The sequence below is a fragment of the Rhinatrema bivittatum genome, chromosome 14 (assembly GCF_901001135.1).
Source record: "Rhinatrema bivittatum chromosome 14, aRhiBiv1.1, whole genome shotgun sequence".
Classification (NCBI taxonomy): Eukaryota; Metazoa; Chordata; class Amphibia; order Gymnophiona; family Rhinatrematidae; genus Rhinatrema; species Rhinatrema bivittatum.
Genome location: NC_042628.1, coordinates 11294299 through 11320398, shown reverse-complemented (window position 1 = coordinate 11320398; position 26100 = coordinate 11294299). Strand labels below are relative to the sequence as shown.

The 26100-nt window shown below is 43.5% G+C and overlaps 1 protein-coding gene across 5 annotated transcripts; it reads left to right on the top strand.

The window, feature by feature from the left end:
• The first annotated feature begins 1787 nt into the window (after positions 1-1787).
• CHST12 (carbohydrate sulfotransferase 12) lies at positions 1788-24786 on the top strand. 5 transcript variants are annotated; one of them, XM_029577079.1, is made up of 5 exons: positions 1788-1979; positions 6252-6293; positions 6547-6766; positions 14025-14196; positions 23083-24786. In XM_029577079.1, the coding sequence occupies exon 5, from the start codon at positions 23173-23175 to the stop codon at positions 24430-24432; it is 1260 nt and encodes a 419-aa protein (XP_029432939.1). In that variant the 5' UTR covers positions 1788-1979; positions 6252-6293; positions 6547-6766; positions 14025-14196; positions 23083-23172; the 3' UTR covers positions 24433-24786. The 5 variants fall into 5 exon arrangements, with proteins under 5 accessions (XP_029432939.1, XP_029432938.1, XP_029432936.1 ...); XM_029577078.1 differs by lacking the exon at positions 6252-6293 and having other exon boundaries at positions 6553-6766; XM_029577076.1 differs by lacking the exon at positions 6252-6293.
• The last annotated feature ends 1314 nt before the right edge of the window (positions 24787-26100 follow it).

Genomic DNA, 26100 nt, shown 5'->3' with positions numbered 1-26100 from the left:
ATACTACACCACTATGTCTTCCCCCTATATTGTAGTGCTCTAGGTGACTGCCTAGTTAGCCTAGTGCTTCCACCAGTTAGCCAATGCACCAGCCCGAGAGGAGGACCTTCTTGCGAGCCTCTGCCCTGCCCCAGAGTTTGCAAACCTTGCTGCTGGGACTCAAATGTGTCTGCCCAATATTGCAGGAGCGAACACTGGGCAGAAGGTGGGGAGACCCAGCAGACAGTGGAGGATGCTATGCTTGGACAGGCCTGAGGGAAGCAAGGCTGAAGGTTTGACTAGGGTGCCTAATACCTGTCCCTTGCTCTGCTTTCATTTCCCTTTTCCTGAAAACCTGACCAGTGAAGACCAAAAAGGGCTCCAAACTGACCCTCGGTTGGAGGGTTATACTACCATTTTAAACAGAGAACATCTCTCTCCTGCCTGACATGGGAAAAAAGTCCAGTGTGGCCTATTGGGGGGATTTAGATATAACCCGTATTCTCACAAAAATGCCACCTTAAGGATGGCTCCTGATGAAATAAGCAGTGCCAGCTCAGAAATAATTCTTCATTTTGAGGTGTTACATATAGAAGGAGCACAAAGATTCTGAACCTTAGTCAAAAAAAGACTTTTTACCATTCTTTGCCACTGGGGAAAAATGTTTTGTGATTTGAGAGAGGGCAATGATGTGGGTAAAAAAAAAAAGAGAACAGAAGAAACAAAACATAAGGGACTGTCTCACTAGGGAAATGAAATTGGGTTGAGAAAGAGACTTCACCACTAGGACTGAGGAGGATACGTTAAAGCCCCTTTTGAAATGGTTTGAATTGGATGGTTGGAGCAAAAAAAAGTATATTTAAAATCTTTATGAAAGCACTTTCAACCAACAGGCTCCAAAGTAGTACCTAATACTACCACCACCCAACTAACAGAGAATCATCAAATCAACCCATAAAGGGGCCATTGCAATATGGTGTGCACAAAACTTCACGCATGGTTGGACATGCTAAAATAACTCCCGGTGCAATAATGGAATTAGCATGTCCAAAATGTGTATAGCTAATAGCGCTCATCACATATAAATGCCATGTAGATGAGGCTATTAGCTATTACCCATGATGCAAAAAATTGTTGTGTGCACGATTTAACACACAAAACTTAATGCCAGCCCTGGAGCTGGTGTTAAGTCTTCACGTGCTCCAAATCTCCATTAAAAAAAGCAAAAAAAATGTTATCGTGAGGAGGAACCAAAGCAGGCAGCATCAGGAAAAAGTCTTGACGGAGGCCAGGTTAGGGAAAATGATGCTTAATTTATGAGACGTGGCTGTGCTACAAAAAAACAGGCGCCCGGTTTGGACGTGCATTTTTGGCCCCAAATTATCTAAAAGTTGTAAATGACGGGCAATATCGGTTTTCTAAACTACCTATGATTTCACTGTTGAAAGCCCTTTTGCAAAAATGAATTGCTGGCTTCCCATAAATACTCCTTAGTAATATTTGATTTCGTGGTCCCATCTATTTGATTAGATTCCAGTATCACTCGGACAGCTCAACCAGTCCTGATTATGCCCCACTGCAGACAGCAATTTGGAGCCCTTTTATGTCTTGGAAGCATCCTCTCCAAATGTATGCATGCAACGGAGGAAAGCCAAGGAGGGCTTCTTTTCACCTTTAGCACCGAGCGGTTGCCCACAACGCGCCCCGATTCTCTTTCCTCCTTACTTCCGCATTCAGCCCTGCCCTACAATGTGGAAGAGAGAAAGACATGGGGAGGAGCGAAGGCAGCGCGAGCGCGCCGGCGCAGTCATCCCAAGTCGCCCAGGGCTTCCTGGAGCCCAGGCGCCGTTTCCGCTCCCGCAGTGACCGCGGTGCGCATGCTCCTCACGGGCTGCCGCTATCCGGAGATGGGAGGGGGTGGGGCTGTCCTGGCTGTAAAGAGCAAAGCGAGATTTGGGCACTGAAACAACGCTGGGCTCGGACGGAATAACCCGAGGGCGGTAAGAAATGTTTAACCAACTTTACCGCAGAGAGCAGTCCCGTGCTTATTGCTTTGCTTGCTTAATTCTCGTGCGCAGGGCGCTGCCGGAAAGCTGTCGGTGAGGCGAGGGAAGGGGACCGCTGACAGAAGGGCTGGAGGCGTGGCTTAAAAGATAGAGCGAGAGGAGTCGTGAGTGCTCTGAGGGGCTGGGTCCTGGCCGAGGCAGCAGAACGCCTTTTTGGCCGGGGGGGGAGGGGGAGTAGCCAAGCCCCGCCTCCCAGCTTGCACGGTCAGTTCCTTATTTTAGGTCGACACTTAATGTCATTCTTTCTTGCACGTCCTCTTCGCCTAAGTCGGAATGTAATTATTTTTTTCCAAGGCCAACCATTGATAATCTTGATGCTAGAAAACCAGCTTAGTGGTAAAGGAGAAAATGACAAAAAACAAAACAAAAAACAAATAGAAGTGTCAGTAGTAAGGAACTATTCTGTACTATGTATGGCACAAGAGAAGATCACCAAGTACCAATAGATGTAATCAGAGACGAATAAAATGTGGCCTAAAGATACAGGAGCTGCCCTAATTGGGCACCACTCATCTGATTAAAAAGAATTTCCAAGCTTACACCATACCTGAGCTCTCAGGAAGAAGCTGTTGGTACAATGCAAGCATCATGAAGCACTCTAGCAATAAATCTGACCGACTGCGATCATACCCTGGCTTATGAGTGAGGTTCATTCTTGTCACTGCAAGACAAACAATATACATTCTGTAACTCCACTTCTGAAGGACTGGGGATGGGGAAAGAGATGAAAGGGTCATGTCCAGGGGTGGGGAGGCAGAGAAAAATAGAGGGAAGGTAGGTGGGAGAAAAGGGAGAACCAATGCTTCCCCCTCCTCCTTTTCCCTCCAGGCAGGCTATCCCCAACCATTTTCTCTCTCCATCAGCCAGCCACCTGCAGGCTCATTCCCTAGTCAGTCATACCTATAGTTCTCCCAGCCCTGACCCCTCCACCCTTTGTGACTGGTCAACCACTTCAGAGCGAATTATATTCAGCTACTGTAGGTATTTTCCCTGTCCTCAGAGGGCTTTCAATTTCAGTGAAATGACTTGTCCACGGTCACAAGTGAGATGTGAATCTTGGTTTCCTGTTGCTCTAACCGCTAGGCTAATCCTCCACTTCTTTCTCAAAGCCAACCAGCCAGTCAGCCTCAACCACCCCTTGATCCCCTTCTACAGACCCTCCCCCTAACTAGCTTTGCCACACCTCTCACAACCAGCTGGCCAGCCTGCAGCCTCAGAGTCCCACTCCTACCAGCCAGTCTCAGACCTCTCCTCCAAGGCTGCTTGCTATCTGCAGCCTCGGAGCGCTCTTCCCCAGCCTGCATGCCTGCTTGATACCCTTTTCTCCCCAGCCAGTCTTCAGCATCCAGCCTTGCACCGCCCCTCAGCCAGTGTCCAGCACCTAGTCACATCATCTCCTCCCTTCTTCCCTCCCCAGCCATCCAACTTCGGACCCCACACCACCCTGCAGCCACGGACCTCACTCCCCAGCTAGCTTGCATTCCCTAATGCTCATTCTTTCTTGCTGACCTGATTGACGCTGCACGGTTCTCTTTATGGTCGTGCTGGTCTCGCAAAATTTCTTGCACTGATCTGCATGTTTTGCGAGAGCAGCACGAGCATGCAGAGAGCCGTTCAGTGTCGGTCGGCAGTCAGCACTTACAGAGATGGCCAGGATGAAAAGTTGGCGGGGGCCAGGGTCTGGGTGGCCCACCTTGTTCCAATGCCTGGGGTCAAATAGCGCTCGGTTCTTGCGCTCATAATGATGGAATGAGAACTTTTTTGCAGCTGAGGAGCTGATGGTCTGCAGTTGCTATGGAAATGTAAAACCCAAGCATGCCATTGTAGCTATGTGAATCCAGATGCACCAAAGTATAGCCATAGGTTAATTTTCTTTTTTTTTTTTTTTTTGGGTGGAGGGAGGCATGCTCCAGGTGCTAGCATAAACAAGAAATCCATAAGAACTGTATTACAGCGAAGTACTTAGGATTTAAAAGCATTTTCAAAAAGATGAGTTTCCTGTACGTACCCAGATTAACCCAGACTCCTGGGTTTTGCTTCCCTGCCAGCAGATGGAGACAGAGGAAGTATCACTGACCCTGTACATAACCCAGAGTGCCACTGTAGTCCCTCAGTATTTCTCTGTCTCCAGCAGATGGTAAATGTGTAAAACCTGCAATCTGGAAAGAGAAAAAAAGATTAAAAGGCAAAATTTCTGGATCCTCTCGGGGGAGGGGGGGCCATCCCCCCAGGTTTGAAGTGGACGAGCATGGGGGTCGGTGACCCTTTTGATAGCTTGGTCCGGAGGCCTTTGGGGTGGACGTCTGGTGGTCCAGATCCTCATCCTCCACGAGACAGCGGTAGAAGCTGCTGGCAGTTCTGTACTGCAAGCCCAGTGGAGCAGGGAAGTGTCCCTTTTATACAGTTTGCCCTGGGCTGTGTCGCTAAAATTTGGTGAAAGGAGTCCGATAAAGCCAGTGGTCTGGCTCTTTTCTGATCTGCCACGCGGCCTGTGCTCCCTGGAACTGGAACCTCTGCACCAAAGAAAATTATTAGAACATAAGAATTTGCCATGCTGGGTCAGACCAAGGATCCATCAAGCCCAGCATCCTGTTTGTACTAAGAGAGTGAACCCCCCCCTCCCCCAAAAAAAACCCGAGAGAACAAGGAACTAGTTAGAGGAATCTGTGCAGTATCGGGATTCTGAGGGAGGTGGGGAGCTACCTTAGCAGCCCGGGGAATTCAGTGATGGGGTTTTTCAGCAGCTTCTTTGCTTGCAGAGGAGACCCGTGTATTGGCTCCGTGGTGCTCAGGGACTGTTCCCCTGCTTGCTGTTCAGATGCTGGTGATGCCGTGGGTGCGGGAAGGAACAGTGTGCATGTGTGGCAAAAGCGGCGTGACATTTGGGGGAGGTCTGTATCGAGCATGGCCGCACCAGTAGAACGAGCCTCACGGGTGACGGGAACCAGCGTTGAGGCTTTCCTTGTCAGCTCGGAAAAGGTGGCCATTTTCAATTTCCTAGCAGCGTCAGCAGGAGAGGCAAGAGAATTCCCTCCTCAGCTATTGACTGTGATTCTCTGTCCCACAGAGGTGCAGAGAGGGTCTTGCACCGAGGAGGAGTCTCTGGTCAAGAGGCCTGAGCTGTTGAGTAGCTCTTCAGGATTTACTGGGGGGTGGGGGAGGAATCCACCGCTTGTACAGTTGCTTTGTATATAGTACGGAGTTGGAGATTTTCAGTGATGATCGCTTATGTTAAATTTGGGAAACAAGTGTTCCATTGTCTTTTTGGGCAAGTTCACCTTCTTGTGGCTCGTTAGAGGGGAGAGAATTTGCTTAGAAATTTATGGTTGTTACTGTCATCTTGGCTTGGGTACAGGTCAGTACTGAGGGACTTCTGTGAAATGTTAGGCTGGGTGGTTATATATTATGTCATAGAACATACTACTGTAATCTGGTAAAAGAAAAACTGTTTACTAAATATAATGATTAATTAGTAATAAATTGTAGCAAAAACAATATCAAAATTAAATGTCAGCGGTAAGCACATGACATCACCATAAGCATTACATAGATTAATCTAGACAATTAGTTATTGCAATAACACAGATAAAACAGAGAGAGTTTAAGGCACTCCCATCATAGGCCTTTCCTCTACAACACGGTGGTCCTCGAAATGAAGGCTTATGACACTGGGAACTCTACAAAACCAGCAATTCACTCTTTGTCTACAGCTCATTCCAAGAAAACACTGTCACTATAGTTCCTGTTATTATAATTTTCCTGGCTTTATTCCAGCATCTGCAAGTTAAATGTTTTGATTTGCATCCATAATGCTGACATTAGCCATCTGGAGCTGTTAAACTATGGCAATTAAAGATCCTGGTTCTGCCTGTCAGGCAGTGCCTGACTCCCAAAAGGTTCGAACGTAGGCCTTCATCATGTTTATCTCTTCGAACAACAAATGACTATCCTGGTTTTAGCTCATTAGTACTATACAGTCTAGTAAGAAAAACAAATGACAGCATGCAAGTTTCAGGTCTTCTTATGCTAAGCTATTTGCAGTGTACATATATTGATCCACATTTATCAATTATTGGGAATTTTTTGATCTATAACTAATACTACTTCCATGTACAATATCATCTGGGGAATCTAAAAATAACTTCCTAAAATAATCTTTACACAACTGCAGTGTCAGTGAAACTTTCTGTCTCCATCTGCTGGCAGGAAGGCAAAACCCAGGAGTCTGGACTGATCTTTGTACTGCAGGTAAGAACCAATATTTTTATTTTAAACTGGATTTAAATGCAGACAGAAAGGGAACATGATGCACTAATATGATGCAGCTAACTCCTTGTATGACGAACAAGCAATAGTTAGATTTCCCTTTGCACAGAGGCTGAGTGCACCCAAGGTGCAGGAATCTATTTTGAGTTTCTTATTTACAGTTCAGAGCATTAACCATTTGGCTATATATATAATTTTTTTTATTATTAGTGTATTCTGATTGTGCCCTTTTTAGTTTTAGATCTCTATTGTGAAGTGCTTTGTGGAACCAAAGTGCATATGCATGACTGGAATTTACAGTGGAATCAGAAAGTAACATGAAAAGAGCAAGTGCCAGACACACCTTAGAAATCTGGAGCCTCCAAAAAGGAAATCCAGTGACTCTGTGAATTTACCAAAACCCCACTGATTTGCAGGTTTACCACTCCTGCCGTGTGAGCTAAAGGACAGTACAGGTAAACATTTCACATTTATGTGCCTGCAGTACGAGTCTCCTGTGTGTGTGGTGTGAATTGATTTTTTTACTCCCCTGCCCACTTACCAGCTCTTCAAGTAAAAGGCAAAGAAGCAAACCTCACACTTGACCTGAGTTAAGGAAATGCGAAAAACACAGAAAGTAACTCTAATGCTGAACTCCTAGCAAGCAGAGAAAAGAAATTATATTTGTCTCTGTGGTGGTTCGAGAGGTTGTGTGAATTCTGATAAACACTTGTTTGTTTGTTTTTTAAAGGAAAACCATTACATTTATTTATCAAATCACTGTTTCACACTTGACAGTGAATGCAATGGGCATTAGCTCCTTCTATAACAAATAGTGGCAGTTCAAAGAAGAACTTTTTTGATTATAAACCAGCACATTAATTTGAAAAACAGTAGGAAGGTAGATATTTGGAATGCCTAAAATAAATATATAAAGGATTAATTGGTGTACAAGGATTTCAAGCTGCCCGACATTGTTACAGTAGGTAGAGGTTGTGACATCAAGAGAAGTGGTAAGCATTGTAGAAGGCAGAGTGTGCATCTTTTTTTTTTTTAACTTTTTTCATTTATTTTAAATATAATATACAAGCCTTAACTTGCAACAGTAAAAGCAATAACATGGTAACATTCACAGGAAAAAGGGAAGATCTAGACCAAAAATTTTTAGTCAGTTGGTAACAGACCACCATAAGGAGAGAAGGATCCAGAAAGGGAGTAAAATACAAGAAAAAGAAAAAAAAATCTTCATTATTAAGGAAATAACTATCTTCCAGTGAGAGCATCCTTCCAACATATTACAAGACAGGAAAGAGCCAACCCAAACCTAAATACCCCTCTATAGAATAGAAAACCCCATATTAGACTTGAGCAGGAGCTTGAGAATTTATAAAAGATCTAAGCTGAATAGGATCTAGGAAAACAAATTTCTCTGAGGAAAAATTAACGATACATTTATATGAAGACCGCAAAAAGAACCGAGCCCCCAGATCAATAACCTCTTGTTGCATACCGAGAGAGGCTTTCCTGTGCGCCTGAGTGACCCAGGAAAAATCCGAAGCCAGCCACCCGATCAAAATTAGAAGAGAGAGTCACAATTAAGGTAGATCTATGTGACATATCTTCTGTTGTAGTCTCAAGAATAATAGAGCTACCCAGAGATTCCCCTCCAGAGTTCAATGCGGCTTGAGCGACACCTGCTTCATTGGACCTTTTAGATGGAAAGAAATAATAGGCCTTACGAATCAATGGAAGAGAAAGCCCCAGATCATCTTTCATGTAGGTCTTAAAAAGTTCTGAAGGGGACGCCGTTGAGACCACTGTAAAATGTAATATCTTGCAAAGTTCTCTAGTGACTCTAATCTTCAGCACATTACGGAGTTATCTTGGATCACAGTGTTGTGAACAGACGAAACCTTCACCAAGTCTCTTTCCAACAGGGATATTTTTTCAGTATGAGCAGAGGCGAGAGTCTCCTGAATTTGTATAGGTTAGAATAGTCACATGAACTGGTTCGGTGCAACTGGTCTGTGTTTTATCCTATTTATTGGTGATCTCATTTCTCAAATATTATCAAGGCCATTCTGTTTTCTGCCTGGACATAAACTCCCAACCGGGTGTAAGTTTCCTGAGAACAATAAATGTGAAAAAGGAGATATTTACCACAGAGACTCAAGATATAATAGACAAATTCCAGCTAGCAATTAATAAGCAGAGGGTAATGAGAGCATGGAGGTACACAGTGCATATAACGTATATTTGGGGATGCAAGACATGGGGCAGATTTGAGAGAGTATAGAGTTGAGGCAGGTCCTGAGCCTGTCTGATTGAGGAGAGAGATTGTATGACTGGACACCTGTGCTGACACAGCAGATGATCTCAGACCGTAACTGCATTTTTTTTTTTTTTGGAAAGAAATTGTCAAGGGGTTATTGGTGTCCAATTTTAGTTTGTTTTGTTAATTATAAGTCCTGTGTGACTTGTAAACGTACACTGAAGCAACTGGACTGCAGAATGGGCGATGCAGGAAGGATTTCCTGCTATCTGTAGCTTTGATTAGCATCTCTCCGCAACCTTGCCTTTAAGTCAGGAATGTTCACATCGTTCTGCATTCAGATCCGCTCCGGCTGAGAAGACGGCATCCAAGCTCGGGGTACTCAGGACTGATTTCTAGGGGCGGGAGGAGGCAGAACCTTGGAGGCTTTGTAAATGGGCCTCAGAATTGCCAGTAAGGATGACTGCTTAGCTTTGATTTTTCCCCTGTACTTGTAACAGTCTTCGTGCTGCTGCTTGTTCTTACAGAAATGACACAGCACATTCGAAATAGCGTCCAGGGCTTGGGACACTTCCTGTCTTTCGATCTTGTTGTTAAGGGCGTGGATTATTGCTCTTTTTTTATATTTTTCCTTTTGACGTGGAAGCTTTTGCTGCTCTGCAGCGCAGACTTTGAATGGCAGTATTTATAGAAATATTTATCTTTCTGTCCAGCCCAGGACACTACCCAAGATTTCCAGTTTTATGGTATTTACTTTAACTGGGAGGTTCACCTGTATTTTCCATATTTGTTTTTTAGCACGAGTTTCTGTATTTTTCCATAATTACTTTTAATTTCTTAACTCTTTTGGAGTGCATAATGCGCACATTATTTGAAAGAGAATTCAGGGGTTTTGTAACCTCTTTAAAATTTAGTGCTCCTATCTTGGTTTATAAGTGATCTTAGCCCAAACCCTGTCTCCTTAGCACCCATGGAGATGTGACCCATCCCTTACTGGCACTTACAGTCTCCTTGCCCCTTACCTCTCTATAAGTGTTTTGCCCAATATCTTTTTTTTAAATTTTTTTTTTAATGGAAAAAAGTTTCAGACTTCACTTCTCTGTATGCTTGTTTATTTTAAGCAATTGTTTTGAAATCCTATGGAGATTTCTTCTCTGCACTTAACAGTAGATCATCTCGTCGCGTTCTTAGTGGCGATGGAATCCGAATTACCCGCATGGAGCAGTCTTGGTTACAGCCCTAACATCCACAAGCATAGGTAGGGGTGGCCAGATATTTGGGATATTAGCCTCAATAGTTTTGGTTGCTGTTTTGATATTATTCCAGCGGCTTGATGGTGAGACATGATAGGGGATCCTGGATGTTGGATTAAGGATGGCAGTAGCCTATTGGTGAACGTGGTGGAGACTTAACATTGCAACTGAATGTAAACACATTTAAACCTTGGGGCTTTTTTTTTTATCTGCCATCCTATTGTGTGTTTATAGTTTTATTATAACTCACCTAAATTCTTGTTCGATTGTGTATTTAAATCCAAATAAATGAAATGAAATGTTTCTCTGACAGATATAAGGGCAGTGGCAGGAACAGGGTTGAGAGAGAGGGGGCAGTTGATGGTGTTTTAGGTAGGGGCGGTTCTATGCTCATCTACCCAGAATGATGGAAACCAGAGAGGAAAACATCTGGGCACATCGATCCTCGTGTGCCATTATCTCCTATGCTATTTTGTTAACCATGTTAAGACCCCGTCCATTTGCCGTTCAGCAGTGTACAAGTTAGTTCCCCTCCTCTCCTATATAGGAACTAACAAAATTTTTAATTGTAGCAATGGAAGAAAAGGACAATGTAAGAGCTTTAATGCATTGTGTCCATTTTAATATCCTCTTTCCACACAGTGCGGAGTTACCCTCTCTGGAAATTTAATGTAACAGCTTTGTTGTTGCTGTTCTGATCCATTGGCTTCCTCCCAGTTTCTTAGGTTGAGATTACAGGATAGCCCCACTGGCTGCACGCTTTCAGTGACTCATCTGATCGTCTCCACCCACCCCCCCCTAGGAGAAGCACCGTGAGGTACTCTCTCAGCTCCAGAACGCTAGGCTGTGGAGAGAGGGCATCTCCTGTTGCAGGAGAATAAATCTGTTTTGAGAAATGTGGTAAAGGATTTTAGTCCTTACTCTTGGGGGTTTCTAATAGTCCTGCTTCTTATTGATAAATTCTGACTACTGGGACTGTACACTTGAGATGCATTCGTTCTGCATGAGGCCACTGCAGTCCTTAGCCTGCTCTGGCTTTCGTTCTTGTTACAGTCGCTGTTATGGTGTCGTCTTGGAAGTTTCTGCTGATTAGTATAATACCATACCTTCCCTGAGAAGGCAAGCAATTTATTTCCTGTTGCTAAGAACATGAGAAGAGTGAATCGATGGCATTCACCTTTGTCACTCAAGTCACTTCAGCAGTGGAACGAGTCTGAAACAACCCCATTGAAATGTCCTCTCTCCAGTGCCTTTAAAAAATAAATTATTAAGTGTCTTGAGAATGGAGGGATGGAGATTTGATTTATTTTTACTATCTTTGTTTTCACTATCAAAGAGGCACATGTGACTCCCTGTCCGCTGGGTTCTGTATTGCTCTTCTGGTGGGGATTTCTCTGAAGTAGGGAGCATTGCAACTCCAGCATGGGTCCTGGAGGAAAATCTAATGAACCAAGCAGTCTTGGCTCTCGGTAGTTCTGTTTAGGGATTGGCTGGCAAAATGTGAAAAAGGAGCAAAAAAAAAAAACCAATTTCTAGTGCTGTCTGCTGCGGCTGCCAAGGCAGTCTGTCTGCTGCATTCCATCTCTGTGCAGGGTTGCAGAGAGCCAGAGAATCTGTGGGCTCCCCTTGCCGTGTCAGTCCGAAAGCAGCGTTTACTGCAGGCTTGGAGCAGGACATCTGTAGCGAAGGGCAGCATACTGGTGCCGAACAGACCTTGCACGAATTTCCAGGCTCCATTAAGCATTTTTTCTGGCATGGTAAAGACTTTTTTATTGTTCTGCTTTCAGCCGTGTTGTTGTGGGAAGTTCCTTTAGCCACGAGCTCCAGCAGTGTCTGATGTCCCAGAACGTTGCATTAGAACTCGATTTCTTTTTGACCAGAGCCAAGCAATGTTACTGCTGTATGTTGAAAATAGAATCTCTCCCCTTTTTTCTTCGCTTATAGTTGCTATAATTTTCCGGCTAATTGTGCAGTAGAGGTTATTATACTCTTAAGACAGTTTCTCTTTGCTTGTGACTGAGATTTCAGAGAGCCATCCAAAGGCGAAGGGAGGGGGGTGGTGGAGATGGAGCATGATCTACCTGCTTTTGCGGTTGGGAGCATTAAGCAGTTTTCCTTTGAGTACATAAGGCGAGAAGCCTCTTGGTGCGTTAGGATTTCATTTTTTCCGTCTGCTGGAAAGGTGTAAAAATTCAGTCTGCTACTTTTTGGTTCCTGCCCTATGTCCTCTGAATGGATTCACGGCCCCTGGGAAGTTTTAGTGTGGCAGAACAGTTTTTTGTGTATCAGAAGAAAATAACACCAGCCCGTGTCAGACGTTCGCATAGTCAGATGCTGTTTATACTTCTCTTAGAAAGAATTGCTCAGCCCCTGAGTCTCGGTGTTGTCATATTCCAGTGCCAGGTTTCTCCTAAGCAGAGAACTGACATCTGTCACCCAGGCACTTGCAATAGATATTTTCTTGCTGTACCTACAAGATATGTGAAGCAACCAGCCGGTACCAGCGATCATTCACCTCATTATTATACCTAGTATTTTGAGTATACGGGCTCTCTGAAATATTGCAGTTGATGGGAAACAATCCGTGGTTGTACTGGTTCCTGCCCACCTTGCTCACAGAAAATGATCCAAAATCCCTAACTAGCCACAATATCGAAAGGAATTCTCCTTCTCGGGTGCACCTCTGTGCCCCTCTCTGTCTTTCTGGTACTGGGGGAAATTGTATACTTCTCTTAGTTGCCTTGGTATTTGACTTCAGAAGTCACCCTGACCCAACTCAGACCTGGGCTGCTCCCACCCTGTGCTCCATGAGCAGCCAACCATGTACTGGGGAGATTGCAGTCCATCTGGGTATATTTCCCAGTTGCATCAGAGGACACTCCCAACCCCAACTGGTCAAGAGGTTCACACCGTAGCATTACCTCAGGTCAGTAGATTTTTTATTTCCTGTGGCTCCTCTACCTCTACTCTTTCTGATGTTAATCTTCCCCAGTCTTATTCCCTGCTGCAAGCAGCGCGCTGTGTACATCACGTAGCGCTATAGAGGTGAATAATTATTCATTATTAGGGGCCCTTGCACGTTGCTTCATATCTGTAATACTACCAAACTTTCCTGGCGCTCTCAAAAAGAAGACTTGAACCGTACATTGTTGCGAGGACTCGGATTAAAGTTTGTGTCTAAAAAAAAAATAGTTTTCATGAGGAAGAGAAATTGATCTGCACAGTTTAAAACATGGAGACAAACTGAGCATTCATAGCCGTGATATGGGACAGCTTTAACAAGGGTGTTAACTCTGACTTTAACATGTTGAGCTTTGATCATTTTACCTGAAACAGGTGTCAAATTATTTTTTTTTTTTTTGTCTATGAAAGAACAAAAGATATCAAGAAGGCTAGTCCCTGAAGCAAAAAGTCTGGGAAAACAAATAAGCATGGGAGTAACTTGCTGATACGGCGGTTACTACCCTTAACCGATAATCCTTAATGCTGTTGATGCAACTCCAGCATTGCTCTCTGCTTCAACGACCAGAGGTAACGGGGAATTGAACTCAGACAGCAACCAGCAAGGGGCCCTGACTTTGAAGTCTGGGAAACTGATAATTATAAAGGTGGCTCGTATGGCCAGCAGTTACTGCCATAAGCTTGCAGGGCAGACTGGATGGACCATTTGGTCCTTTTCTGTGTCATTTCTGTTTCTATGACCTTAAACACTGAATTTAATTGCAATGCTAATGGAGTATTGTGAAGAAGCATAGGCGCTGGATGTCTTGAAATAAGATGCAGTTTGAATAGGCTTTGCATTATTTGAATAATCTGTTAACATTCACACATCTGATTTATTTCCTTAAGTGAATCTCACTTGGTTTTGGTTCTTTGCATGCGTAGAAATGAAAGTCATTTATTTTATTTATGTATTCACTTTTATATACCGATATTTGTGGGAGCTTCATATCGGTTTACATCACAAATCAAAATAAAATCCAGTGATGTGAAACATAGTCATCAAACAAGCTGAAGGGGAACCCTTTTTGGTGGGCTAACTCGATACATCGGAGACTAGCCTTTGAAAGCTATACTCCAACAGATCAGTTCATATTCTTTGCATATAAGTGGTTTTCATTATGTTACAAAGAGAGAGTTCTGCTTAAGAAGGTTTTGCAGTCTGACCCCATGTTTTTTGGGTTTGTTTGTTTTTGGGTTTTTTTTAAGGAAAAAAGTAGCTGGTGGAGCTGAAGTTAACGGACAGCTTGATGCAGTCTTTGGGAGTCCCCTTCAGGTATGCAGTGGTGGAGCATCAGAGACGGGAGAGCACCTGAAAGGCACAAGTTATCCATTCGAGAGCCAGATTGGGATTGGAGCATTAATAAGATGCAGTGCAAAGGTAAAAATAAGAAATTATTGAAAAGCAGAACGTTTTTATTTTCTTTCTTCGGCCTTGTCGAGGTTACGGACCAGATGGTGTGTGAGAGAGCACTGGAACGTTTTCAGAGAGCATCAGAAACAAGTGCTGGACTCCATCCAGAGAAGCGTTTTGGCAGGGTCATGTTGAGTGTGCATTATGCTGCCTCTGCAGGTACAATGCTTGAAATAAATGAAGTTGGTGCTCCTCGCCTGCTTGGATGGAAATTGGTCTCTTCCGGCCCTGCCACCTGCATCACCTTTTCATTTTTGGCTAGAAAACAAATGCTGCATTTGATTATAATTATTAAAGTTTCCACCAGTCTTGCCAAGCAATGACTGTTGGCTTTGAGTATTGAGCTCTTCTCTTTCATTGATATTGCATGCTGTTGTCCCATCTCCAATAGTTTTCTGTGTCAGAGCCTTGGGAGCAGTACAATGGTTGAAATGGTGATCAAACAGGTAAATTAGCCATTTTTTATGTAAGATCACATGTGCTGCTTTCTGAAGAGGCTGGATGACCAGATTGATCTACGTTATACAAATAAGCTGTAATCTTCTATTGAACAAAATAATGATCTGCCTTTGCCAGCAAAGACCCACAGTATAAGACTTTACACAGCAGTGGTCTGTTAATGCCAGCTAAATTTCCCATCACTGTGAGCTTCCAGACTGCTTTGGAAATCTGATACAGCGATTGCTGCTTATATAGTAATTATTTTCCCCTTTAAGAACATAAGAAGTTAAGAAATTGCCATGCTGGGTCAGACCCAAGGGTCCATCAAGCCCAGCATCTTGTTTCCAACAGAGGCCAATCCAGGCCACAAGAACCTGGCAATTACCCAGACACTAAGAAGATCCCAAGCTACTGATGCAATTAATAGCAGTGGCTATTCTAAACTTGATTAATAGCCGTTAATGGACTTCTCCTCCAAGAACTTATCCAAACCTTTTTTGAACTCAGCTACACTAACTGCACTAACAACATCAACTGGCAACAAATTCCAGAGCTTTATTGTGCGTTGAGTGAAATAATTTGCTCTGATTAGTCTTAAATGTGCTACTTGCTAACTTCATGGAATGCCCCCTTGTCCTTCTATTATTCGAAAGTGTAAATAACCGAGTCACATCTACCCGTTCAAGACCTCTCATGATCTTAAAGACCTCTATCATATCCCCCCTCAGCCGTCTCTTCTCCAAGCTGAACTACCATGTCATTTCATTTAGTTTTAGTGGGTGCCAGGTTTTTCATCTCTGTTACTGTATTTTTTTTAAATGCCTTTGTCAATGATTGGTCCATGTCTTTGTCTGTCTGTAGGCATACATGTCACAGCAGTGTAACCATCATACCCATTTGCTTGAAAATCGGTATGCTGGTTGTTCAACAAAAGTTGGGGAACTCCCAGGTTTGGTTTGGATTGGTCCTGTTTTGTGACCACCTGAATTCCAAATTCTCCTCTGTGCGATGCAATGCATAACTCTCTTTCCAACTTGTTTTAATTGTTGGCACTTCAGAGTGTCTTGACTGTGATCTCTTCACATCAAAACATTTTATGTTTCAACATTTTATTAGCAGAGTATAACAAATGCAAACTCATCTTCAGGATACACTGTTTATTTACCCCAAAAACAACATTGACAAAATCAAACAACACAGCAAGTTTCATCTCCTTCCAACCCTCTCCCTCCTACATGGTTGGCTGCTCATGGAGCACAGGGTGGGAGCAGCCCAGGTCTGAGTTGGGTCAGGGTGACTTCTGAAGTCGAATACCAAGGCAACTAAGAGAAGTATACAATTTCCCCCAGTACCAGAAAGACAGAGAGGGGCACAGAGGTGCACCCGAGAAGGAGAATTCCTTTCAATATTGTGGCTTGTTAGGGATTTTGGATCATTTTCTGTGAGCAAGGTGGGCAGGAACCAGTACAACCACAGATTGTTTCCCATCAACTGCAATATTTCAGAGAGCCCGTATACTCAAAATACTAGGTATAATAATGAGGTGAATGATCGCTGGTACCGGCTGGTTGCTTCACATATCTTGTAGGTACAGCAAGAAAATATCTATTGCAAGTGCCTGGGTGACAGATGTCAGTTCTCTGCTTAGGAGAAACCTGGCACTGGAATATAACAACACCGAGACTCAGGGGCAGAGAGATACTTTCTAAGAGAAGTATAAACAGCATCTGACTATGCGAACGTCTGACACGAGCTGGTGTTATTTTCTTCTGATACACAAAAAACTGTTCTGCCACACTAAAACTTCCCAGGGGCCGTGAATCCATTCAGAGGACATAGGGCAAGAACCAAAAAGTAGCAGACTGAATTTTTACACCTTTCCAGCAGACGGAAAAAATGAATACCTAACGCACCAAGAGGCTTCTCGCCTTATGACCAGAGAAAGAGCCTTCTCAGTGGCAGGACCCTTGCTGTGGAATTCACTGCCTAACACTTTGAGGCAAATTACCAGTCATAGTGAATTCAAGAAGGCAGTAAAAACTCATTTATTTAAGATTGCATTCGGTGATCTTGACAATTTGAACACCTAATCTCAATAAGATACATATCATATGCTTCTATTGATTGCCTGATTACACATCTACCAGTGCTCCGGTCTATTAGTTACAGGCTTCTAAGGCTTATTATTTTGTTTTCTCTGGCTTTTTACTTGTTTTGTTAAAAAATAGTATAGTCATACTTAAAGGAGTAGGGATTATAATGATATACTGTATTTTATTTCTTTCTATTTTCTTCTTTTATTTTTTGTTAAACTTGGTTTTAATTTATTTTATTTTATAGTTTTATTTAAAGTAATTTTTTTTGGTTATTTTGTTTTTTTTATAATTTGGATTTTTGTAAACCGTTTTGGTCAAATTCGTTTGAAAAGACGGTATAGAAATATTTTTAAATAAATAAATAAAATAAAGGAAAACTGCTTAATGCTCCCAACCGCAAAAGCAGGTAGATCATGCTCCATCTCCACCACCCCCCTCCCTTCGCCTTTGGATGGCTCTCTGAAATCTCAGTCACAAGCAAAGAGAAACTGTCTTAAGAGTATAATAACCTCTACTGCACAATTAGCCGGAAAATTATAGCAACTATAAGCGAAGAAAAAAGGGGAGAGATTCTATTTTCAACATACAGCAGTAACATTGCTTGGCTCTGGTCAAAAAGAAATCGAGTTCTAATGCAACGTTCTGGGACATCAGACACTGCTGGAGCTCGTGGCTAAAGGAACTTCCCACAACAACACGGCTGAAAGCAGAACAATAAAAAAGTCTTTACCATGCCAGAAAAAATGCTTAATGGAGCCTGGAAATTCGTGCAAGGTCTGTTCGGCACCAGTATGCTGCCCTTCGCTACAGATGTCCTGCTCCAAGCCTGCAGTAAACGCTGCTTTCTGACTGACACGGCAAGGGGAGCCCACAGATTCTCTGGCTCTCTGCAACCCTGCACAGAGATGGAATGCAGCAGACAGACTGCCTTGGCAGCCGCAGCAGACAGCACTAGAAATTGGTTTGTTTTTTTTCTCCTTTTTCACATTTTGCCAGCCAATCCCTAAACAGAACTACCGAGAGCCAAGACTGCTTGGTTCATTAGATTTTCCTCCAGGACCCATGCTGGAGTTGCAATGCTCCCTACTTCAGAGAAATCCCCACCAGAAGAGCAATACAGAACCCAGCGGACAGGGAGTCACATGTGCCTCTTTGATAGTGAAAACAAAGATAGTAAAAATAAATCAAATCTCCATCCCTCCATTCTCAAGACACTTAATAATTTATTTTTTAAAGGCACTGGAGAGAGGACATTTCAATGGGGTTGTTTCAGACTCATTCCACTGCTGAAGTGACTTGAGTGACAAAGGTGAATGCCATCAATTCACTCTTCTCATGTTCTTAGCAACAGGAAATAAATTGCTTGCCTTCTCAGGGAAGGTATGGTATTATACTAATCAGCAGAAACTTCCAAGACGACACCATAACAGCGACTGTAACAAGAACGAAAGCCAGAGCAGGCTAAGGACTGCAGTGGCCTCATGCAGAACGAATGCATCTCAAGTGTACAGTCCCAGTAGTCAGAATTTATCAATAAGAAGCAGGACTATTAGAAACCCCAAGAGGAAGGACTAAAATCCCTTACCTCATTTCTCAAAACAGATTTATTCTCCTGCAACAGGAGATGCCCTCTCTCCACAGCCTAGCGTTCTGGTATCCTGGGCCAGCAGGAGCTGAGAGAGTACCTCACGGTGCTTCTCCTAGGGGGGTGGGTGGAGACGATCAGATGAGTCACTGAAAGCGTGCAGCCAGTGGGGCTATCCTGTAATCTCAACCTAAGAAACTGGGAGGAAGCCAATGGATCAGAACAGCAACAACAAAGTTGTTACCTTAGTTAACCACTCAATCCTCATCAACCGTCTGATAGAAATAGGCATCTCAGGCTCTGCACTCCTCTGGTTAAAATCCTTTCTAAGCGACAGATACTACAAAGTAAAAATAATCAACAAAGAATCTCCCCCTGTAGCGTCCAAACAAGGTGTCCCCCAGGGTTCCTCGCTCTCACCGACCTTATTCAACATCTCTAAACTATTGGAAAAGCTGCCTGCATGCTATCAACCTCCTTCTCACAAGCCTCAGCCTTGTCCTCAATACGTCCAAGACTGAACTGCTGGTCATCTCCCCCAATGATAATAACCCACTAGCCAACACCCCAATTACACCTCTAGTAAATCAAGTGAGAGACCTTGGAGCCATCCTAGACTCCAGAATGAACCTTAAAAAATTCATCAACAACACCACCAAAGAAGGCTTTTATAAACTACAGGTCCTAAAACAGTTAAGACCTCTCTTACATTTCCATGACTACCGCTCAGTCCTTCAGGCCATACTATTCTCAAAGATTGATTATTGTAATGCGCTGCTGCTTGGTCTCCCGGCCTCGTCTACCAAACCTCTTCAGATGCTGCAGAACGCTGCAGCCAGGATCCTCACAAACTCTCGCCGTATGGACCACATCACACCGATTCTAAAAATACTTCACTGGCTACCCATCCGCTACAGAATCCTCTTCAAGACACTGACTATCATTCACAAAACCATATTTCAGCAATCCTCTCTCCAACTCACCATACCCCTCAAACTACACTCCTCAGCAAGACCAACCAGATCTGCATACAGAGGCTCCCTACAGGTTCCTCCTAACAAATCAGCTATACACAACGCAATTGAAAAACGAGCGCTATCAACTGCTGGTCCGCTTCACTGGAACGCTCTCCCACCAGATCTCCGCCAGGAATATTGTCATATCACATTTAGGAAAAAATTAAAAACATGGCTGTTCGCCCAAGCATTTCCTTGAAGAAGCCTTATGGTAATCCACACGGACCAACACCCCTCAGTTGCGTCCTCTTTTCCGCCTCACAAAGGAACTGTTTTCCGGCTAACTACGCTCTCATATAACTGGCCTAATCGACTACTCTGTGTATATTGTATATAATTTTACCATGTACGCAACTGCTCTCTGCTTACATGCACTGCTCACCAGTTAGAAATTGTTAATCTATCCCTTATTTTCCTCTAAAAAGCCTTGTTATACATTCCCTGTTGTAATGTGTAACTTTCGCTTTCAGTGTTAACTGGTTTAACTGGTTCACCCCCCTAGTTTATTGCAAACCGGTAAGATAAGACCTTGTCTTGAGCATCGGTACATTAAAAGAACTTAAATAAATAAATAAATTAAATTTCCAGAGAGGGTAACTCCGCACTGTGTGGAAAGAGGATATTAAACTGGACACAATGCATTAAAGCTCTTACATTGTCCTTTTCTTCCATTGCTACAATTAAACATTTTGTTAGTTCCTATATAGGAGAGGAGGGGAACTAACTTGTACATTGCTGAACGGCAAATGGACGGGGTCTTAACATGGTTAACAAAATAGCATAGGAGATCGATGTGCCCAGTTGTCTTCCTCTCTGGTTTCCATCATTCTGGGTAGATGAGCACAGAACCGCCCCTACCTAAAACACCATCAACTGCCCCCTCTCTCTCAACCTCTCAACCCTGTTCCTGCCACTGCCCTTATATCTGTCAGAGAAACAACATTTAATTTCATTTATTTGGATTTAAATACACAATCGAACAAGAATTTAGGTGAGTTATAATAAAACTATAAACACACAATATGATGGCAGATAAAAAAAAGCCCCAAGGTTTAAATATATTTACATTCAGTTACAATGTTAAGTCTCCACCACGTTCACCAGTAGGCTACTGCCATCCTTAATCCAACATCCAGGATCCCCTATCATGTCTCACCATCAAGCCGCTGGAATAATATAAAAACAGCAACCAAAACTATTGAGGCTAATATCCCAAATATCTAGCCACCCCTATGCTTGTGGATGTTAGGGCTGTAACCAAGACTGCTCCATGCAGGTAATTCGGATTCCATCGCCACTAAGAACCCGACGAGATGATCTACTGTTAAGTGCAGAGAAGAAATCTCCATAGGATTTCAAAACAATTGCTTAAAATAAACAAGCCATGGTTCCTAAGGCCCTAAAATATGTTCAGTGCCTTTGAGACCTACAGATTTGGAGCACTAGCTCTGTTGTCATAGTGGAGTGGAGTAGCAGCCTAGTGGTTAGAGCAGTGGGGTATGAAACTGGGAATGTGGGGTTCAAAGCCCACCGTCTCTCTCTGTGACCTTGGGAAAGTCACTTTACCCTCCGTTGCCTCAGATACAAACTTAGGGCTGGATTTTCCAACGGCGCAAGCCTCTCTGAATTCAGCGGTAACGGGGGGAGGGGCGAAGTGGGGGGGGGGGGCCTGTGAAAGCCGGCAGCGATCGCATCACCGCGGTGTTATCGCTGCCGGCTTTCGCACCCGATAGTGCCATCGTGAAAGGTGGAGAAATTACTTGCCTGATAATTTCGTTTTCCTTAGTGTAGACAGATGGACTCAGCATCCCGCCCACGGCTGCCGTTACTCTGGGAATTCTCGGGGGACAGCTCCGAGAGCGAGGGAATCAAGGGTAAGCAATGCTCTCCTTCAGTCTAGGACACCCACCCTACCGGGTGTCGACATTTCCCGGTTGAGGGCTCTGGCCGTTTCCAGCTATAGCCAATTGAACCAATTCAAGTAATTCAAGTTTGTCAAGTTATAAAGTTAATCTAGTTATTCAAGTTATGAAGTTATTCAAGTTATCCAAAATTAGTCAGCCACACATATATCCACGATGCTTTTCGGGGAGAATACTGAAGAGCCACACTTCCTGCAGGGGTATATGTACTAGGGGCTGACGTCAGACTGAAATCTGATCCGTCTCCAACTGCTAGCAGGAGTACACTATACCCACTGGTCCTGAGTCCATCCGTCTACACTAAGGAAAACGAAATTATCAGGTAATTAATTTCTCCATTTTACTAATTTAAAAATGTCTCTTAAAAGCAAGGCAGGCCAGTTCTTTCTACTAGAGACTGTGAACTTTTCAGAGTCTTTAGTGTCAACAATGAATGTTCACGATCCATTTTGGGATACAGTTGGTGTTATTTATATGCAGATATGGCTAATTTGCTTATGTTACTTTACTTCAGAAACAGACCTGTTTGTAGGTCCTGGGCAGCAGAATTGGTTATGCAAGCTTTACAGGATTAAGTTCAGGGTTTTCGAACCCCGAAGAGAGCCAGGAACAGCAGCAAGGCGCTCATGCCCTTGCCTGTCCATCCTTGCTTCCATTACAGATTTTAGACTCCTTTCAGGGACTTACATGGATTTAATATTCCCCAGTGCACATTTGTGAGAATTGCTGAGATTAAAATGTAAATAAAACAGCTCTGCTACAGAACTCCAGAATTCACTGCGGTCTCCCAAGTTGCAAATTTGTGCGCTCCTGAGATTTTATGACTTCTCTAAGTCATAACTGAAAAGAACTTTACAAGTCCTGTAAGAGCACAAATAGATTTTATTAATTCCCTTTAGTAGGACAACTGACACCAAAATATATTCGACATTTTATGGTCTTAAGAAGCACAGAGAGCCGTGGCAGTCACTGGGCTGCTGGTTTGGTTTGCATGGCACCCACTCTGCTTTCATGCTTTTAAAAATTAGTAGCGAATCTGGACCTTGCACAGTTGTGAGAATCAGGTTTTTCCAGCCTGCAGCAGTGAAAATCTGGCTGGTTTAGATAATAGGCCACATTGTGCTTCCTGCTTGTAGGAATTTCTGCAGTGCAGATGTCTTTACTGGCAGTCTGCTGTTTTATTGTGTATGCAACATCCCATCCTTCTTGCACCCAGTGCCTTTTCATAAGTTGCAGATCTTTCTTTTTGTCTGGATGTGGTCCTGCAACCTTTCTGCCTGAAATGGAGCCCAGCTTTGGGATCCCCTCCCAGTGAGCAGCCCGATGGGCTGACAGAAGTGCATTTCTTTCACTCTTGTTACAGTTTCCATGAAACAAGGGTCAATACATAGGTTATAGGTGAGACCTTTGTATTGGATAATGTATTTGTGTCTATGAGGACTCTGCTCCATGATTCCTGATGAAGGGGCATAGCCCTTAAAAGATGGTCACAAGTTTGTCCAATGCAAAGGTACCACCTACAGTGTACTGTTGACCTTTTATTTCAATGTTTCTCATCAGACTGACACAGCAACATGCTACCATTGCTACGAAATTATACTTTAATTGCATTCTTGATTACGAATTGTGTTCTCTAGCCATCCACGTGGAATTGCAAGCGGTTATGCACGTGCTAGATAAGCAAAACATTTCTTGTATGCTGCTCAGTGCATATCACATTTTTTTTTGCCTGTTTAAAAGACACTTACTAAATCTTTTTTTTTTTTTTCCCCAAACTGTTTATATATTTGTAGGCTTCTTGAAGCAGCACAATGATGGATCCAGGGACCTCCTGCAAGACTTTAAGTGAATGAGGGAGGATCCAGCTATTTGGAGAAGACAGAATGACCAAATCTCAACTCTTCCGCCTGTCAGTGGCACTGGGGTCTGTCTTCATGATTCTTTTGATCATTGTGTACTGGGATAGTGTGGGGACAGCTCACCTTTACCTACACACTTCCCTAACCAAGCCTTTCTCTCCTCCAGTGCTTCCCATTTCTGCCCAGAATGAAGAAAAACCTGCCTTGTCTGACATAGATGAGTTTCTAGACATGTTTTTTAACTTGACTTTAACACAAAATGGACAGGTGAACACAAAGACTGATCAGCCACTCCTGCAGACATCAAGCAAGCCTATTTCAGGCAGCTTAGAGGAGAGCATGAGAGGTTACGATTGGTCTTCCCGTGACACCAAAGGTAAACCTGACCAAGAAAAGGTGCAGGCTGAGAGGAAACGTACACTGCGCCAGTTCTGCGCAAACTCCAGCTTTACTTTCCCATGGAAGGAGCGTTCCTTTGATGATATTCCCAACCGAGAACTGGACCACTTGATTGTAGATGACCGCCATGGCATTATTTATTGCTACGTACCAAAGGTGGCATGCACTAACTGGAAGCGGGTAATGATTGTCTTGAGTGAGAGCCTCTCTGACCAGGGAATCCCTTATCACGACCCTTTGAACATCCCCCGGAAGCAAGTCCACAATAAAAGCACTCACTTGACGTTCAACAAGTTTTGGCAGCGCTACGGGAAGTTTTCACGCCATCTAATGAAGATCAAACTTAAGAAGTACACCAAATTCCTCTTCGTCAGGGACCCCTTCGTGCGCCTTATTTCTGCCTTCCGCAGCAAGTTTGAACTGGAGAATGAGGAGTTCTACCGCAGCTTTGCCGTGCCTATGTTGAAACTCTATTCCAACCACACAAATGTGCCATCCTCGGTCGGTGAAGCATTCTCTGTCGGCATGAAGCCCTCATTTGGCGACTTCATCCAGTATCTACTGGACCCTCTAACGGAGAAGGAAAGGCCATTCAATGAGCACTGGCGGCAGGCGTACCGCCTCTGCCACCCATGCCAGATTGAGTATGACTTCGTCGGCAAGCTGGAGACGTTGGATGAGGACGCGGTACAGCTGCTGACGCTTCTTGGTGTGGATACGCTCGTCCGTTTCCCTCCCAGCTATAGGAACAAGACCGCCAGCAGTTGGGAGGAGGATTGGTTTGCAAGAATCCCTTTGTATTGGCGACAGCAGTTGTACAAGCTTTATGAAGCTGATTTTGTTCTCTTTGGATATCCAAAGCCAGAGAATCTGTTACAAGACTGAAACAGGACAGGGGGGAAAAAAAACCCTCTAAAATGCCAAAAATTAGTCAGCCACCTTAACAACTTCCATGACTTTTTTTTTGTCAGGGATTATTAAAAAGAGGTATATAAATTTTTTTTCTACTGCTTTCCCCCATATTTCTGTACCACAGGACTTAAAGATACTGCTACTAATTCTGGGACTTGAAAAGGTTTTCTGTAACTCGTCGTTTGCTAACAGGAGATGTTCTTGTCTCATTCAATTGCTTTTATTACTATTTTTTACAAAATTAATATATTTAAAAAAAATATTTAATGCAGCGTATGTTGTAGAGGAGGAGGGGTGGTTGAATTAAAGAATAGCTCTTGCAGCTCAGTGTCCTGTTCATGTTTTGCTTCTCTCCATTTCCCGATTGTGGAGATTTAGTTCACCGGGCTGATTAATTACAGAGGTGGTATCCGCTGTGCTGGAGGGTGCCAGAGATACCTGCCTCACCGTGCAGTGCAGCATGTTGGAGGCCTTAAGAGCACAGCCAGCGACCAAATGTCTTTTTCATGTAGTTTTGTGAGAACGTTATAGAAGTATTGATTGCATTGAGAAACCATACAGCATTCTTATACCACATCATTGTTAATAGTCAAACAAAATACCCAAAGAGAAAGAGGAACCTGGGGAACAATTGCCAGGGTCGTTCTGTTTTTCTTGACTCACAAATGTATTTTTATAGCTTTTTAAAAATTTTTTTGCCTGACGCTTTCTTCCTGCTCTTTTGGGCTTCCTGCTGAAGTGGAAGTAATCTGTATTGGGGCTACAGCATCATGAACCTTCGTTAAATACTTTTGTGATGTTTCCGCCACCTCATTTGTCTTTCAGACTTTTCGTTTTTTTACTGAAACAAGCAGAAGCGGGACAGTAAATCTCGTAACAATAAGTTGGAGAGTGGAATGCTGGCTGCATCCCAGAAATTAGCTTTGTTCACACAGCTCATGCCATCTGTACAGGCGGACAGGATGAAGGTATTGGGCACATTCATTTCATTCTGAAATGTGCCAGAAGAGGATGTGGTTAGTGCAGTTAGTGTAGCTGGGTTTAAAAAAGTTTTGGATAAGTTCCTAGAGGAAAAATCCATAAACTGCTATTAATTATTAAGCAGTAGTCGCTTGAGTTTATTTAATGTTTGGGTACTTGCCAGGTACTTGTGACTAGGATTGGCCACTGTTGGAAACAGGATGCTGGGCTTGATGGACCCTTGGTCTGACCCAGTATGGCAATTCTTATGTTCTTATGAAGAAACGCAGAGGTTTATATTTATAGATCAAATGTAGGGGTGGGCAGGAAGGGTACTAGAACACAAAGACCTCTCCTGTATGGCTCGATAATCCCAAGGCATACAGTGGCAGGGTTTCCCCCATTTTCACACAGCTCCACTGTTATGGTGACAGTCTCCGCCATAGACTAGGTGTCGCTATTGTGTGGGAGTCCCTCCCCAGCCGAGCTCGGAAGAATTTTAAGGATTTCTGCTGTTTCTCCATCCATGAGCCATTTTGTTTACAACGCAGACAAACGGGTGCATAACTCATGATATACAGAGATGGCCTCACTTGTATTTTGGGGGAAATCACCATATAAAGCCCTGGAGCTAGTGTCATCCCACAGGCTCTTTGCCCTTTCCTTTTAGAGGGAAAAAGA

Bases quoted from the DNA above. Each gene is read 5' to 3' on its own strand.
- CHST12 (XM_029577078.1), top strand. From the start codon at position 23,173: ATGACCAAATCTCAACTCTTCCGCCTGTCAGTGGCACTGGGGTCTGTC.